Source organism: Limulus polyphemus, unplaced genomic scaffold (assembly GCF_000517525.1).
Source record: "Limulus polyphemus unplaced genomic scaffold, Limulus_polyphemus-2.1.2 Scaffold2676, whole genome shotgun sequence".
Lineage (NCBI taxonomy): Eukaryota > Metazoa > Arthropoda > Merostomata > Xiphosura > Limulidae > Limulus > Limulus polyphemus.
Window position 1 is genome coordinate 46,281 of NW_013668286.1, and position 14,945 is coordinate 61,225.

Genomic DNA, 14,945 nt, shown 5'->3' on the forward strand with positions numbered 1-14,945 from the left:
CCTTTTTTTTTCTTAGTCAGATCTCTTGATTTTAATGTATGAGTAATAATTAAAATGCGGCTAAATATTGAGATACTGATATCATCATTTCACAGAACTTGAATTACAAATCAATTATACTAATCTTAAGGAGGTGCATATAACATAAAACACTATTTTGATACTTAGGAAACTTATCTTTGATATTTCTGCACTGACTTTTATTGCACAACTACAGAAACTGCTCGTGTTCGCCCAGTACTATTAAAACTTAATTTCTACATTTAGCACCACAACTATTTTTCGCACTTTGATCGAAAAAGAAATAATAAACATAATTTGCTTGGCTGGCTTGTCCAATGTTGTTACGGCCTGAAAATAGCGTACGTAATATTATTCTAAGTAGTAATATAGGCTTAACACATACTTTCCTTTTCGTAAAAGTTTTTGTTGGAAATTTTCAGTGCAGTTTCTTTTGGAGGCCAACATTTCTTTAAAAAAGTAACGAAAATCGATCATGTTGAATTTTATCTTTGAAATTAGATCAGTGTACCATCAGATTCCGCCTAAGCAACAACGAACAAATGGACGGCAATATAAATATCTTATTAAGCATAATCAAAACTTCTTTTTAAATACTTGAGTTTTTTTTTATAGTTATCTACAAGGTCATTTTGCTTAATAAGAGCTGACTAGCACAAGAACCCTCTACCATACGCTGTGACGTCACAGACGAACTTTTCTGAAGAGACGGCACTTCGTATACTAGGCATCCTGTTTTCCTAACCAGGGCTTTTAATGGCTCTTTATCATATGGTGCCATGTAAGTAATCTTAAGCCAGCTAGTTTTTTATAATCTTAAAATAGGCACGTGCTATACTTTATAATGAATTAAAGAAGAACACAGTGATTTCTCTGTAATTACGAAATTTGATTGGTTTTAATGTAGCTTTAAAACGAATTAAAATGAAGAGGGTGAAGCTTACTCATTATAATTAAATTCTCTCTTTGACTGGAGGAGTTCTTGGTTTCACAGAAGCATAAAACAAGAATAAGAATAACTCAAGTCAAGGGTAGGGTGAGTAGATGTCCCGGCAAAACCGTTTCTTGGTAATTTGTCCCATTGTCCAGAGAAAAGTTCTCGGGACGCATAAAACATCCCGGCTTTATGATAAAGACAAAGAACTTAGTCCCATCGAATCACGAGTAAACTAGGCCTACCGGATTTCCTCATTGCTGTAACACGTACTCTCATTCCGCCGAACTTTCTCGAAAATTCCGTTTGTGCGTGGTGAGAAACCCAGGTCTGAGCAGGTTTTTTTAGTTAGTAGTATTGTAGTAGACTATTAAAGTTGGTGAATGTTTGGTAAACGGCAGGGACAGTTCTCTAAGATATTTTTGTTATTGAAAATGTTTAACCTATCATCTGTCAAAATGCCGAAAAAAGTGTTTTTTTTCGGATACTTTGAAAGCAAATTTCTCCTTTTAAAGGCAAGTGAGTTGGATAACAAAGTTGAGCGTACTGTTTGCAAATCTGTGTTTTCGATAGCACACAGTGGCAGATTGGATATTACGAATCACACTGTCAAGAAAAAGAACAAGGATCATTCTGAAATTAGGGGCAAAGGCTGGACTGTCCCAGTTTTTCGATTTGTAAATCTGGTCACCCTATGACCAAGGTCGAACTTCACGAAGTTTTTCTCACCAGTTTCGAGAAAGCTTTAAGGAAAGCGAGAATGATATATGAGTAATAAAAATAGAAAACAGCTTCAAAGAGTCACAGTGACATAGATTAAGACAATTTTGAATAAAAAATAAGCAAAACAACAAGCGATATTTTTTGAAACAGCACGAAAAGCCCCCCAGTGTCACAGCGGAATGTCTACGGACTTGCAACGCTACAATTCGGGTTTCGATACCCGTGGTGTGCAGAGCACAGATAGCCCATTGTGTGGGTTTGTGCTTTATTACAAACAAACAAACAGCACGAAAATGCCTCAGAATGACCTAGTTATCAGCTGAAAAAAAGTTATTTGGTTAAACGCATTATATGTGTATTTGCTAATCCAAGTAACCTTAAAAAGTCTTTATTTTTGCATATACATAAATAAAACATAACATTTCGTCGAAAATATGATAAAATGAATGTTCGAACGATGACGGCAAATAACAAGTAATAAGTAGTACATCGACAACGTTGGTCTTTCTCCCGGAGAAATATATAACTTAGCGGATAAATTAGAGGTACTGACTATTAAAACAAAAGTTACGAAATTACGTATGAAATCTTTTTAATTGCTAAACTAAATTCAAGACATGAATCTTCAAGACTCTGCTAAAAAATTGAAATATTTCCCGTATTTCAAGAAGTTATTCCTTACGCAAAGTGATGTGTTTTATAGAAATATTTCGAAATGTGATATTCAATCTATCTTAATACCAAACTCCAAACGCAACTTTCCACGTGAAGAGCAACGCGGTTATAAATATCGCCGGTCTTTCAAGCAAGCCAAATTTAGACTATGGTAGGAGCCTAAAATCGACCTCCCGAAACTGACGTTGCGAAGTGCTGAGATCACAGTATATACTTCTACTAGTGGACAGGCAAACAGCCAACGTTTTCACTTCACCGATTTTCTAAAATGAGTATATATATAAGTATATTTTCTTTCATTAAAATGCGGAAACTAAAATAACTGTGAACTTAGTTTATTCGCACCTGCAGCAATAATGCAGAAACATAGATTTTTAGACCTTTACCGCTCTTCATCACAAGCACGTTACTTCTATAAAATTCGATCTTTAGTCTAATAATATCTGCGTTTATGACTTCATTAGTGAATTTTAGGTCAACACTTTCTCGGTACTCAACACGAGCTTAATTTGGTAACCAACACGAACTAGACTTGGTAATCATCGTTGAGCTTAGTAACCAGCATGAGCTAGACTTGGTAGTCACCATCTTGGTCTAATACGAGTTTTGTGGTTGATTTATAAACAAAATGCCATTATTTTAAAACCCATTTCATTATGTCACGGGAAAACGACACCATCTCGGTAACTGGCTAATGTGAAGTCTTATTTTCATTGAATGTAGACTATCCGCAACAAGTAAGGGTAACAACCTCGGTGTTGTAATTAGGAAACTTACCTATTTGAATCCACTGTACTTAATCATTACCATACAAAAAATGATAAGACATTTTCATAGTCAGCAGATTAGCAAACATGAAATAATTAAATTAATTTTACTTTAATCGATGTACATTCCACGCAATTGTCAAACATTTTGATTACAACTATTGTTTAACATAATTAAATATTTATATTTATTCTATTGGTAAATTTAATCCATATGATAATCAATATTATTCAAATATTATCAGCCATGTTGATTGTTGGTAAAGGTTAATAAAAATAGTTAAGTTTATTGCAATAATTCACTGCTTCATTTCTGTCGAATTTCTCTGGATATGTTTGGGTTCCTTTTAATATAAAGGCAGAAACGCCTTATTTAATTCTAAGACCGTATCGATATTTGATTGCGGTAGATAATTACATTACTCCGCCCTAGCCCCATCAGAAATAGTAGACTCAATAACTTTAAACTGTTATCTCTCAAAATTGTACCTTTTTTTTGGTTTGTTTTTAGAAATTAAGCACTCCAGTAATCAATGTGACCCATACAATAACCGATTTACTTAAAAGGGTAAAAAGTAAAAAAAATAAATAATCAATCGGTAATGTTTAAAAGGGCTTTTTCATTATTTCTGTCCAGAACTCCTGAGGTATGTCTGCAGACTTAAAACGCTAGGATCCGGGTTTCGATATCCGTGGTGGGCAGAGCACAGATAGCTTATTGTGTAGCTTTGTGCTTAATTACAAACATACATACATACCTGAGGTGGACGGATGGTGAATCTACTGAAAATTAATGACATGGGCAGAACGAACAACAGGTTAAATCTTTAAAAGACCATGTGAGTTCTAATAGTGAAAAAGTATTTTTTTTTCAACATAATGCTTAAATATAAACTATGTTAGTAAGCCTTTTTTGAGGGTGGAGGAGAAAGTATCTTATAACTCAGCACAGGCGAAAGATTTAATTGTGACACAATGACACGAAGAGAACAAGTATACTTTATAGTAAAAACAAAAACAAATTATTGAACGATGTGAGCTGTTTGTGTGCATGTCACCTAGATGTAATACTCTCCACGTTTATAAGTTTAATAAAGTGCCAGAAAATTTGTAAACTGTTAAGTTTGATCTTGTAAGTCTCTAATGTCACATTTAGGGACATGAACAAAATATAATTTTCTTTCCAAAATGTAACAAATCAAATCGTTTTGAATTAAGTTAAAGAAAAGACTATATGTTCTGTTCACAGCGGATTGAATTATTAAAACAACTACTCCAAGTCCCCCAATGGGTCAGTTGTAAGTCTACGGACTTACAACGCTAAAATCTGGGGTTCGATTCCATGCTGTGGGCACAGCAGGTAGCCTAATGTGGTTTTGCTCTAAAATAAATAAAGAAACATTTCACAGAAATTATTACCAATGTAATATATAAAGAAGTGAACCAGTAGGATGTGCATATGCTTTAGTTTGTGGCTCAGGTAAGGACGTCGATGGTCGAGAAAGTATGGCGAACTTTCAAACAAACATAAAAAAGCTCTGTCTTTCAAACTTTTGATAATTTCATCTTAGCTCAGAGGGTGTCTCCTTTTTAAGTATTATGTTACTGAATGTCACTAAGTAATATTCCAAGCCAAACTTAAGTTATATATATAGTAATTAGTGCAGGACATTGCTGTCCAGTGGGTAAGCCTACCTCGAGGCGAGTTAGAGCGCCAATGTCCATACCATATTCCTTAGACAATTCACCGCCGCCACCGCCTGTCTTGTACATGAATCGAGTCGTTTTTATGGAGGACATCCTAGATCGTTCACTCAGAGCTCTCCAACAAGAATCTGTTTAAACTGATGTTAAACTGAGTTTGCTGATGCTCGGTCACAAGTTGAGGAGAACCTGTGCCTTCAGAAGCCCGATCCTTTCGAGCCAGTACTTCCAGTCGAGCTAGAGTAAAACCCTTGTTGGAAAACCATCCCTTAAATTCTAAGGTTCATTTCGGTCCCTACTGAGCATCTCGGGTTTCTGTTGTACCACCCGGTCCTACCTTTTATAGAAGTAGAGAGCTGGGAGAGGCAGAGAACGGTAGTCTGGTGGTATATCGCGCCCTACAGCTGTTTTTTGCTTGGTATCAACTGAGCTTTTTTTGTTGTATTGTGGAAAATAGAGAACAAAACATTGTCTTGCCCAAAGTGTAAAGTAACTTTTTAAAGTTCAATGATGAGTTGCACGTGTTGTTATTAAAGCATTTTTTGAGTCCTATGAAAATTGAATATTAACAGTTAAAAACCGTATGCTATATAAAATAATTGCTGATGATGTTGTGTACAAAAGTCGTTGTCAAGAAAGACTGTCAAGGAATGGCGAATGTTAATAAAATAGAATTGTAACCGTTTTCTCAGTCGATCTCAAAAACGGAACAAACTTTGCTGGAACTTTCTGAAATGACTAGATTTATCTCAGCTCTACCTTTTTTTTAGAAGTTTATCATCCTTCCTATTATGAACAAAACAAATAAAGTTACTACCCTTTTAATAACCCGCCGCCTATACAGCTACTCTAAACTAAACTAAACAAATATAGATTTGGTCTATATGCGCTGACGATAACATAAAAATAACCAGAGGCGTATAATTCATTCTATCATGTAAAAAAATAATCGAATTTACATGTTACAAGATAAGAACATGCTCTTTCCTTTTTCATGAAATCTAACAAACATTTCATGTGCACTTGAGATACTTTTAAAACCGTAGTAAAAAAATTCAGGATAAGTCATTTACCATAAAATTATAGTCAATATGAAGTAAGGTGAAATATAAGTATTATGCAATAGAACATGGTGTTTAGTGTTGAAATAAGAGTAGATTTATATGTCCTCCATTTATTACTTAAAACTATAACTCGACATATATATATATAAATAATATAATGTAATACTAAAACTATAACTCGATATATATTTATTAATAATATAATATAATACTAAAACTATAACTCGACATATATTTATAAATAATATAATGTAATACTAAAACTATAACTCGATATATATTTATAAATAATATAATGTAATACTAAAACTATAACTCGATATATATTTATAAATAATATAATGTAATACTAAAACTATAACTCGACATATATTTATAAATAATATAATGTAATACTATACTGGGTAAGTATAATTAAATAAAGATCAGAGAGATAATTTGCGCATATTTTCTTGTCTGTTTTTACACTTCATACGAATAGTGTCATCAGTAATAAAACCAAAATTAAGAGTAATAAACATTTTTATTTCTTGCTTTTGAAGTTCGTATGTTATGCTGTATTGTAGTCTGCAGAGTGCATAATTCTTTTCGTGATTCATGGCATGCGCCCATTTTACTGATGTCACGATAGTACAAATTGTAACATTAAGCGTCCCTTATGTGACGTCATTTTAGTGTCTGCTGATTGACAGGCAACATATTACTGTATTTTGGTACGAGTGATTAAAGCAGGTGACCCCTCCAGATGGCCTTTGAGCTCCCTTTCGGGGAAAAAAATTGAGCCACAGTTATTGGCACTCACCATGAACAGTCGTTCCGGTGAGCAAGCGGTAAGTTTACGAACTTACAACGCTAAAATCCGGAGTTTAATCCCCCGTAATGGACAAAGTGCAGATAATTCATTATGTAGCTTTACACAAAAATAACAACACCATTAACAAAGTATTAACGCCACAGAAGACACTCGTTCCCCCTACAGCTGTAGCAAGTTATATTTCTAATAAACACTTTCGTGATTATTAAGTTATATTGCTAATAAACACTTACGTAAATATTGTTTTGTTAACAAGTAGGTTGTATCGAGTGAGAAATTCCAAAGATGTCCATCAATCAGTAATTCGATTTGTCTTTTAAAAAATCCCTTTCGAAGTAGTATAATTCTTTCGTATTTGTAACACTACAGTCTACGGTGGGTCAGCGATAAATTTAAGGACTTACATTGTTAAAATTCGGGATTTGATTGCCTGCGGTGGACAGAAAGCAGCTAGCCCATTGTGTAGAACTATCTTGAAACAGTAAAATAGCACTTTATACAGCGGTTCGCTGACGTTAGCTTGTTTGGCCATCTCTTTATTGTGTTTTCTAAATAATTCAGTCAGTTAGGAAATCAAGTCCGGTGACTGAATATATCAAACGGGTTCTATTTAAAGCACCACTAGTTGTTTTTTTTCTCCTTCTCCCTATTCTACGTAATATGTTCCTTATATAAGGTGTGAGGAACTAATCTTAATTTAGGGATACCTCTTTTTATTACCCCTGGTGTTGATTTAATGAAATTCGATCAAAATATTTTCCAACCAATATATGATGCAAATACTTTGTAGAGATTTGACTCGACAGTTTATTCAAACATTTTTGTGTTGTTGTGGTAAAATTAATGGTATGTCGTACCTTATTTGAAAATTTTACAACTTACAAATTTCAGAGAACTTCGAAGATGAACTACAGAACAATATATTTCTGTAATTCAGAAATTACAGCATGAAAAGAGAATTATCAGGTAGATGATAGCACTGCTTATGTAGGTATAGCTCGGATTGTTCATCGAAATGGAATTTTAAATACCTCCTCAATAGGTCATTAGAACTTTACAATACTATACAGTGTTTCCTTTTATAACAATATCTATGTAATGACTTAGTCAAAAGTTCTGGAAGTGTTTATAAATATCATAACAAAAAAGTTTGAATTTCTTGTTTTTATTTCTTCTGCTTATTTTTTATTACATGATAACTCAAAACCCAAAACAATGGTGTCAACCAATTTCACTGAGGTGACATAGTTTCAAACGGAGTATCCGCTTTTATAAGCATTATTAATAACTAGTAGTAATAAAAAAATCATAATTCGAGTGCAAACGATGTTAACATTAAATGACGCTTTGAAGTCAGCTTTTTTGCAAACATTTGGTGTTTCTTTAAAAAGCTTAAATACAGGGTAAAACAGGAATTACCAGTTAATAATAGATAAACTATAAATATTACAGTTGGAACCTCGTTGTATTTAGAACTTGCTTATTAAAAAACAAGCAAACAAGTAAAGAAAAAACTTTTATATTAAGGAAGTAAATGTATGGATGGCTAATATCAATACTTCAAAACGAATGCAAACAAGATAGTAGGGATGACATTTGCATCATCCCTCCACAATAGCACAGACAATAATTAAAATATTGCAATATATATAACTATTCGATCCCATTGAGTTTAACTGTTAACATTCTACTACACTGTGTAGCTGTGCTATTATGTAGGGATGATGCAAATGCCATCCCTACTATCTTGTTTGCATTCGTTTTGAAGTATTGATATTAGCCATCCATACATTTACTTCCTTTTTGAAAAGTTTTTCTTTACTTGTAAACATTATCGTCTCGTTCAGGGTTTATCTACCAGCGGAGCGTACTCCTGTAAAGTAGAGGTCATGGCAGCGGTACTAGACTGGCCTAGCTCTCTCACTGACAGCGAGCGACCTAAGAAACTGGATTAACTGTAGAGCTATACCAGGGTAGACCCACTTGATAACATGGGATTCGATCAATTACAAATATACTGATTACAAAATAATGCCGAAACTTACTAGCTGGATCGATGTTAAATAAAATAACGAGACTGGATACAACATAAAAGAAAATGTACAATATTTATTACATAATGAAACAAAAATGCACAATCTTTATTACATTATGAAACAAAATGTACAATCTTCAATTCATAATGATACACAAAATGCACAATCTTTATTACATTATGAAACAAAATGTACAATCTTCAATTCATAATAATACACAAAATGCACAATCTTTATTACATAATGAAACACAAATTATTTTTTTGACATTATGAAACACAAAAGCATAACCTTCATTACATAATGAAACACAAAATGTACAATCTTTTTACATTATGTAACACAAAATTCACAATCCTTATTATGTAGTGTAACACAGAATGCACAGTATTTTCACATTGTGAAACACAAAATGCACAATCTTTATTACATTATGAAACACAAAATGTACGATCTATATTACATAATGAAACACAAATTGTACAATCTTTTTACATCATGTAACACAAAATGCACAATCTTTATTACATATGAAACACAAAATGTACAATCTTTTTACATTATGTAACACAAAATGTGCAATCTTTATTATGTAATGAAAACACAAAATGTACAATATTTATTATGTAATGAAAACACAAAACGCACAATCTTTATTACGTAATGAAAACAAAAATTGCACAACTTTCATTACAAAATGAAACTCAAAACACAATCTTTATTACATAATAAAACACAAAATGTACAATCTTAATTACATAATGAAACACCAAATGCACAGTATTTTACATTATGTAACACAAAATGCACAATTTTTATTACATAATCTATATTTCTGAACTGGCAATCTTAGGTGTGTTGGTATTCGTGTATTTATTTTTGTATATGGAACAATGAATGGAGCCATAGTGTTACAACTAGCATCAGTTACTTCCACTTCATGTACTGTCCCAACAACCATTACAGTATGTAGCTGGATTACCAATCATCCATAATTGCAGGACCAACTCTGATACTTCCAATTCTGAAAGAGCTGGGCTGACCATCACACTTTACAGTGCAAGCTGTTTGTGTCACTCTTCCAAGTTGGGGCCTAGGCCTGACTTGGGATCCTCTAGATAGGGGCAGTTCACTTAAAAGTTATCAAACTCTTCACATGCAAAGAGTGTACTTCGTTCCTCCCTTCCAGAATGACGTCCAGTTTGAGGCATCAGAAGCATGTGTTGCAACATATAAACCATCAGAGACCTATGATAGCCCTGCCCATTCAACGGATATCAGTGTGAATGCATTGAAATGATGGGATGTGTTGGTGATTGTTTAAGTCTGCACTTAGTTTGAAAGTGATGAAATGTAGATATTTGGGTAAGATAGTTTGTCTAAGGTAGAGACATTGCAGGTGCTGCTACAGGTTTCTTCCTCTCTTGCAAATGGCTTGAAATTAGTACATAATACCATATCACAATAGAAACTGCTTCAATAAGGGTGAAAATTACATCATTTCACTAGGCAATCCTTCCATAAACTTGCCTATAAGAATATATTCATGATCTTCTTAGGCCATTGCAGGGTAGGCATTATTCATATAAGTGGTTATGTTTTCAGTGGCACCCTTTTCTGAGCATTCAATTAAGCCTGATGGATTGTTCTATTTTCCATTGGTTCAGTAATTACTGTCTCACAATCCCTTAGTTACTGTTCATCCAAGTACTCGATGTATTCCAAGGTTCTGTTTAGACTCAGAACCAGACATTGGAAAGCTCCAGTAAATGATCAAAATTTTCTTCCTCTGTGCCTTTTAATGTTGGCAGAGTGCTCTGCTTTGCCTCACTTATAGGGACTCCAATGCTCTCACGAGTAGTAGGCTCCTGATTCAGGTCTTCTGGGCAGTACTTCTGTCTGCTATTCTCGACCCCAAGCCTCTCTGTGAATTATATTCACGTCGACAGTATACTACTAGCTCGGGGAAGATCATTAAAATCCAATGACCCACTCACTTTATCAATCAGTGCTTGCCATTTCATCTACTGGTGAAATAGCTCCAGTTGGCAAATTTTGGTAACCAACAGCATCTCCAGTCTTTCTCAATTAGTTTCAGTTGGCTTTAATCAGAGGTGGGATTGAGTTATTTTGGATGGCATAAGTCTGGAAGTCTTATACAGACTACTTCACTCAGTCTCAGACTCACCAGATACCATACCACTACATTAATCCTCTGTTTGTGATCTCCTCACACTGAAATTAATCTTCAGGAGGACAATGTGATCTACCATTCTGATTGTACCAAATTCTGGCAGTCCTCCTTCTTAAGTCATTGGTCATAATGAAATCGAAGTCCCATATTTAGTAAAGAACTTCTCGACCTAAGAAACTCTCACAAACAACCATCTGTCTTCGGTAACTGACTGTTCCTCTTAGTTTTAAACCTTTCTAATAATGTAAAATGTCATTTCCTAATTATGAAGCCTTTTAAAACTTAATTTCACAGGAAGAGGGGTAAAGGACAATACACATTTAAGCGAGTATAGCACACTTTGCAAGAACAATATCCTGCAGTCAGCACCAGAATTTTCCTCGTCTATTCATTCTGTGGCCTTAAAACTCATACTGACTGGATAAATGTGAGATGAAACAAAGAGTCAACTTAAAAAATTTCGTCCTTAGTATATGATGAAACACACAATGTGTGTGTTTGCTTAGATGTTTCAAACTCCATTACTTATATTGATTCTTTTTTCATACTATTCAAACGAGAACTTGTAGAAGAAGAAGAACATGTTTCAGAGAAACTGTTTTACTAAAGACAAAGTCCCAGCCTGACTAAATGCAATGCTCCTTAGTTCACAAGAAACTTCGCATGAATTACCCACATGACTGGTCATCCTCATTATAACATAAATGTGACTGTAACTTCTAGACATCACCTGAATAACCATTGAAGGACACTGCTATCGACATTCTCACATAATATATCCTTGAAGAATGGGGTCATGCCTCTACAGGTAATAGTGTTCGCTCCCGCAGTTGTTAGTTTTAGTTCAATTCTGTAGGACAACACAAGGATGTTGTTAGGTTACTTTTCTAAATAAAAAGTTGGAATGCTTGCGTTTTTAGGTTACAGTTTTTATTCTCAATGAAGATGTGTACAAGTGTAATTCAAAAGGTAAGATGTTTTCAACAGTTATGTAAAGTGCATGAAAAGATAAGTTTTGTTTTACTGACTGTTAGCCTCAGTGACATACAAGATCCGTTCTTCATTGTTAAACCAGATAAAACAAGTAGAACCAGAAACTACATCTAAATATTACTCCTCAGATAAATTTGAAGAGCACAGTCCAAATGTTAAGACGATGGACAATAGTGTTATTTTTTGTGTCTAAACCAATACATTTACAAGAAGTTAGACTTTTGTATAGATGTTGATGATTTATATTTGAAAAGTTATATTTAAATGTCAAGTATATGATTTCTCTGTTGTTATGTAAAGTGTGTTTTACTGACTGTTAGCCTCAGTGACATATATAATCCATTCTTCATTGTTAAATCAAATAAAACAAACAGAATTAGAAACTATATCTAAATGCTACCACTCAGATAAATTTGAAGAACACAACCCAAATTGTAAGATGATGGACAATACTATTGTTTTTTTTACATTATATTTTCAAGAAATTCCTTTTTTATGTACATCAAATATCGAAATCCATATTGTACAAAGAATAATAAATTATTTTGAAATTGAAGATATTGTCAGAGTGATTTTTGTTATGTAGAAAAACTATGATTAGCTCCAGTTATTGTCAATAACTGATATCACGTCATTGCGTACTTTATGATTGAGTCGCGCCTATAATTATCATAGTTATGGTCTGTTAAAGCCAATGGGTACATACTATAGTTACTGTCGAAACTGGTGTTTGTAGATCATTAGATGAAACAAAACAAATCTCAAATCACATACCCCCTGGAGTAGGTGATGTAATACTATTATGGCACCTAGCAACACGCTCTCGGTGTTGTTAACGGGTCAGTGACCCTCGACACGTTATAAGAGCTTGTCGAAATTGGGTGAAGATCATGTTTGTTTACTTCCGGCTCCATACGACCCTAGTATACTGTTGGTATTATCTAATTTCGAGAAATACAAAGGAACAAAGGTAACTTAAAACAATATCAACTTAACGATTTTCTCAACCACGTGTTATGTTAAACCTACAGAGGTCCGGCATGGCCAGGTGGTTAGGGCAGTCGACTCGCAATCTGCAGGTCGCGGGTTCGAATCCCCGTCACACCAAAACTCCCGAAACTACTAAACCTACACATATTCAGAACAAAGAATGGATTCAGAATACGTGTTATAATACTACAAAAATCTAGAAACAGGTGGTGGACTACAATAATATGATGCTAGGCTTCAGTTAAATGTAGTTATATAAATAATTTGTCAAACGAACGGATTAGCAACACTAGGAGAAATACTTTCAAATGTTATGTTTGGGCATGTCTAGAGTAGGGAGCCAAGTTTCTTATTTTTGGTCAAAAAAATAAAAGGTGAGAACTCTGGTCAAGGGATACATGTTTTCCGTTATTATTGTTTTATATGAGTTGTGAGATCAAATATGTAGCTTTCTAGTAGCTATTGGCAGCTTTTATTTTATTTGCTTATGATAACTCATTGTCCAAAAAGTGCCAGGTGGATGTGCAATAAAGAAACAATTGACAGAAGCAATTTTACCAACCACGTGTCGTATCACAACAATAATCATTCTCTGTAGTTGAGAAAAACTCATTGATTTCTCTAAGTAGCCACATGAAGTATAAAAAGGGTGGAGTAATTTAAAATACAACCAAGGTTTGTTCACGTTGTGTATTCGCACTGTAACCAAGATTTGCTCATTTTGTGTATTTTGGAGTGGACAGAATAAAAAATAACTCTAAGATAGACAACGGGTTAGTAAGAGAGATGTTCTGTGTCATTGAAGTAAACAGTATAATGGGTACTGTTGACTAGTTGTTTTCCATATGACTTATCAGGTTGTGTAAGATAGCGATAATAGCCTCAAATAGTAATAACTAAAGTAGGTTACCAAATGTTGCCTTGTGACGCAACGCACCACATGTTGCTAAAAGTTTAACAAGGACTTTTTGAAAAAGGATTTATATATAATATAGAGTAATAACAGCTACTTTGCGACACAGGGCAGTAAGTTGTAATACATGTAAGATGTAATACACCGACCTGAAGTAAATGCACTAGAGTCTTGCATCAAAACCTACTGGTCCTAATATCGTAATAGGTTCTCTCATATACAACCTTTTGTTTCTTCAACTTCAACAAATAACGCAATATTCTATTTTCCCTGGTAACAGTTGGACCAGTGGTCAGTTTCGAACACTTAGTAATGTCATTAATGTCCTGTTTGACATTTTCAACATAGTCTACTTAGTATGAAATAGCAATATTATTTCTTTTCTCTGGTTTATGATGACAAACTCTTTGTTGGATTTTAAGTTCTATCAAACGTGTTTGCTCTCGCTGCTGATGTTGAAATGTTTACTTTCAAAATTATAGGAACATAGTCTCGACAAGCGGAAAATGCAACTGATATGAATTTTGACATTACTAAACGTTTCAATACTGCTAGATAGATTTCACACTTCTTGTGTTGTATCAACAGTAACTCAAAATAGGGTAGGGTAATCAAGAAATTCGAGCTTTTCCGTGTTGTCAGGATAACAAAACTAAAACTTTGTCCAGCTAGCTTGTCGTCATGATATCAAAACTACAACTTTGTCTAGCTGTAGCTTATTGTTATGATAACAAAACTAAAACTTTGTCTAGCTATAGCTTATTGTTATGATAACAAAACTAAAACTTCGTCTAGCTATAGCTTATTGTTATGATAACAAAACTAAAACTTTGTCTAGCCATAGCTTATTGTCATGATAACAAAACTAAAACTTTGTCTAGCTATAGCTTATTGTTATGATAACAAAACTAAAACTTTGTCCAACCAGTTAGTTGTCATGATAAATAAACTAAAACTTTGTCCAGCCAACTTGTTGTCATGATAACAAAATTAAAACTTTGTCCAGCTAAGTTGTTGTCAGGATAACAAAACTAAAACTTTGTCCAGCTAGCTAGTTGTCATTATAACAAAACTAAAACTTTGTCCAGCTAGCTAGTTGTCATTATAACAAAACTAA

General features: G+C 33.9%; 1 protein-coding gene across 1 annotated transcript in view; it reads right to left on the reverse strand.

Annotated features, from left to right (window-relative positions):
* LOC106467607 (paramyosin-like) overlaps positions 1-5,062 on the reverse strand; it is a 34,555-nt gene extending 29,493 nt beyond the window's left edge. Inside the window, exon 1 of the mRNA XM_013927971.2 lies at positions 4,816-5,062. Within this exon, the coding sequence (XP_013783425.1) occupies positions 4,816-4,920 (105 nt within the window). The 5' untranslated portion in view covers positions 4,921-5,062. The remainder of the gene's footprint in view (positions 1-4,815) is intronic.
* Positions 5,063-14,945: the final 9,883 nt, after the last annotated feature.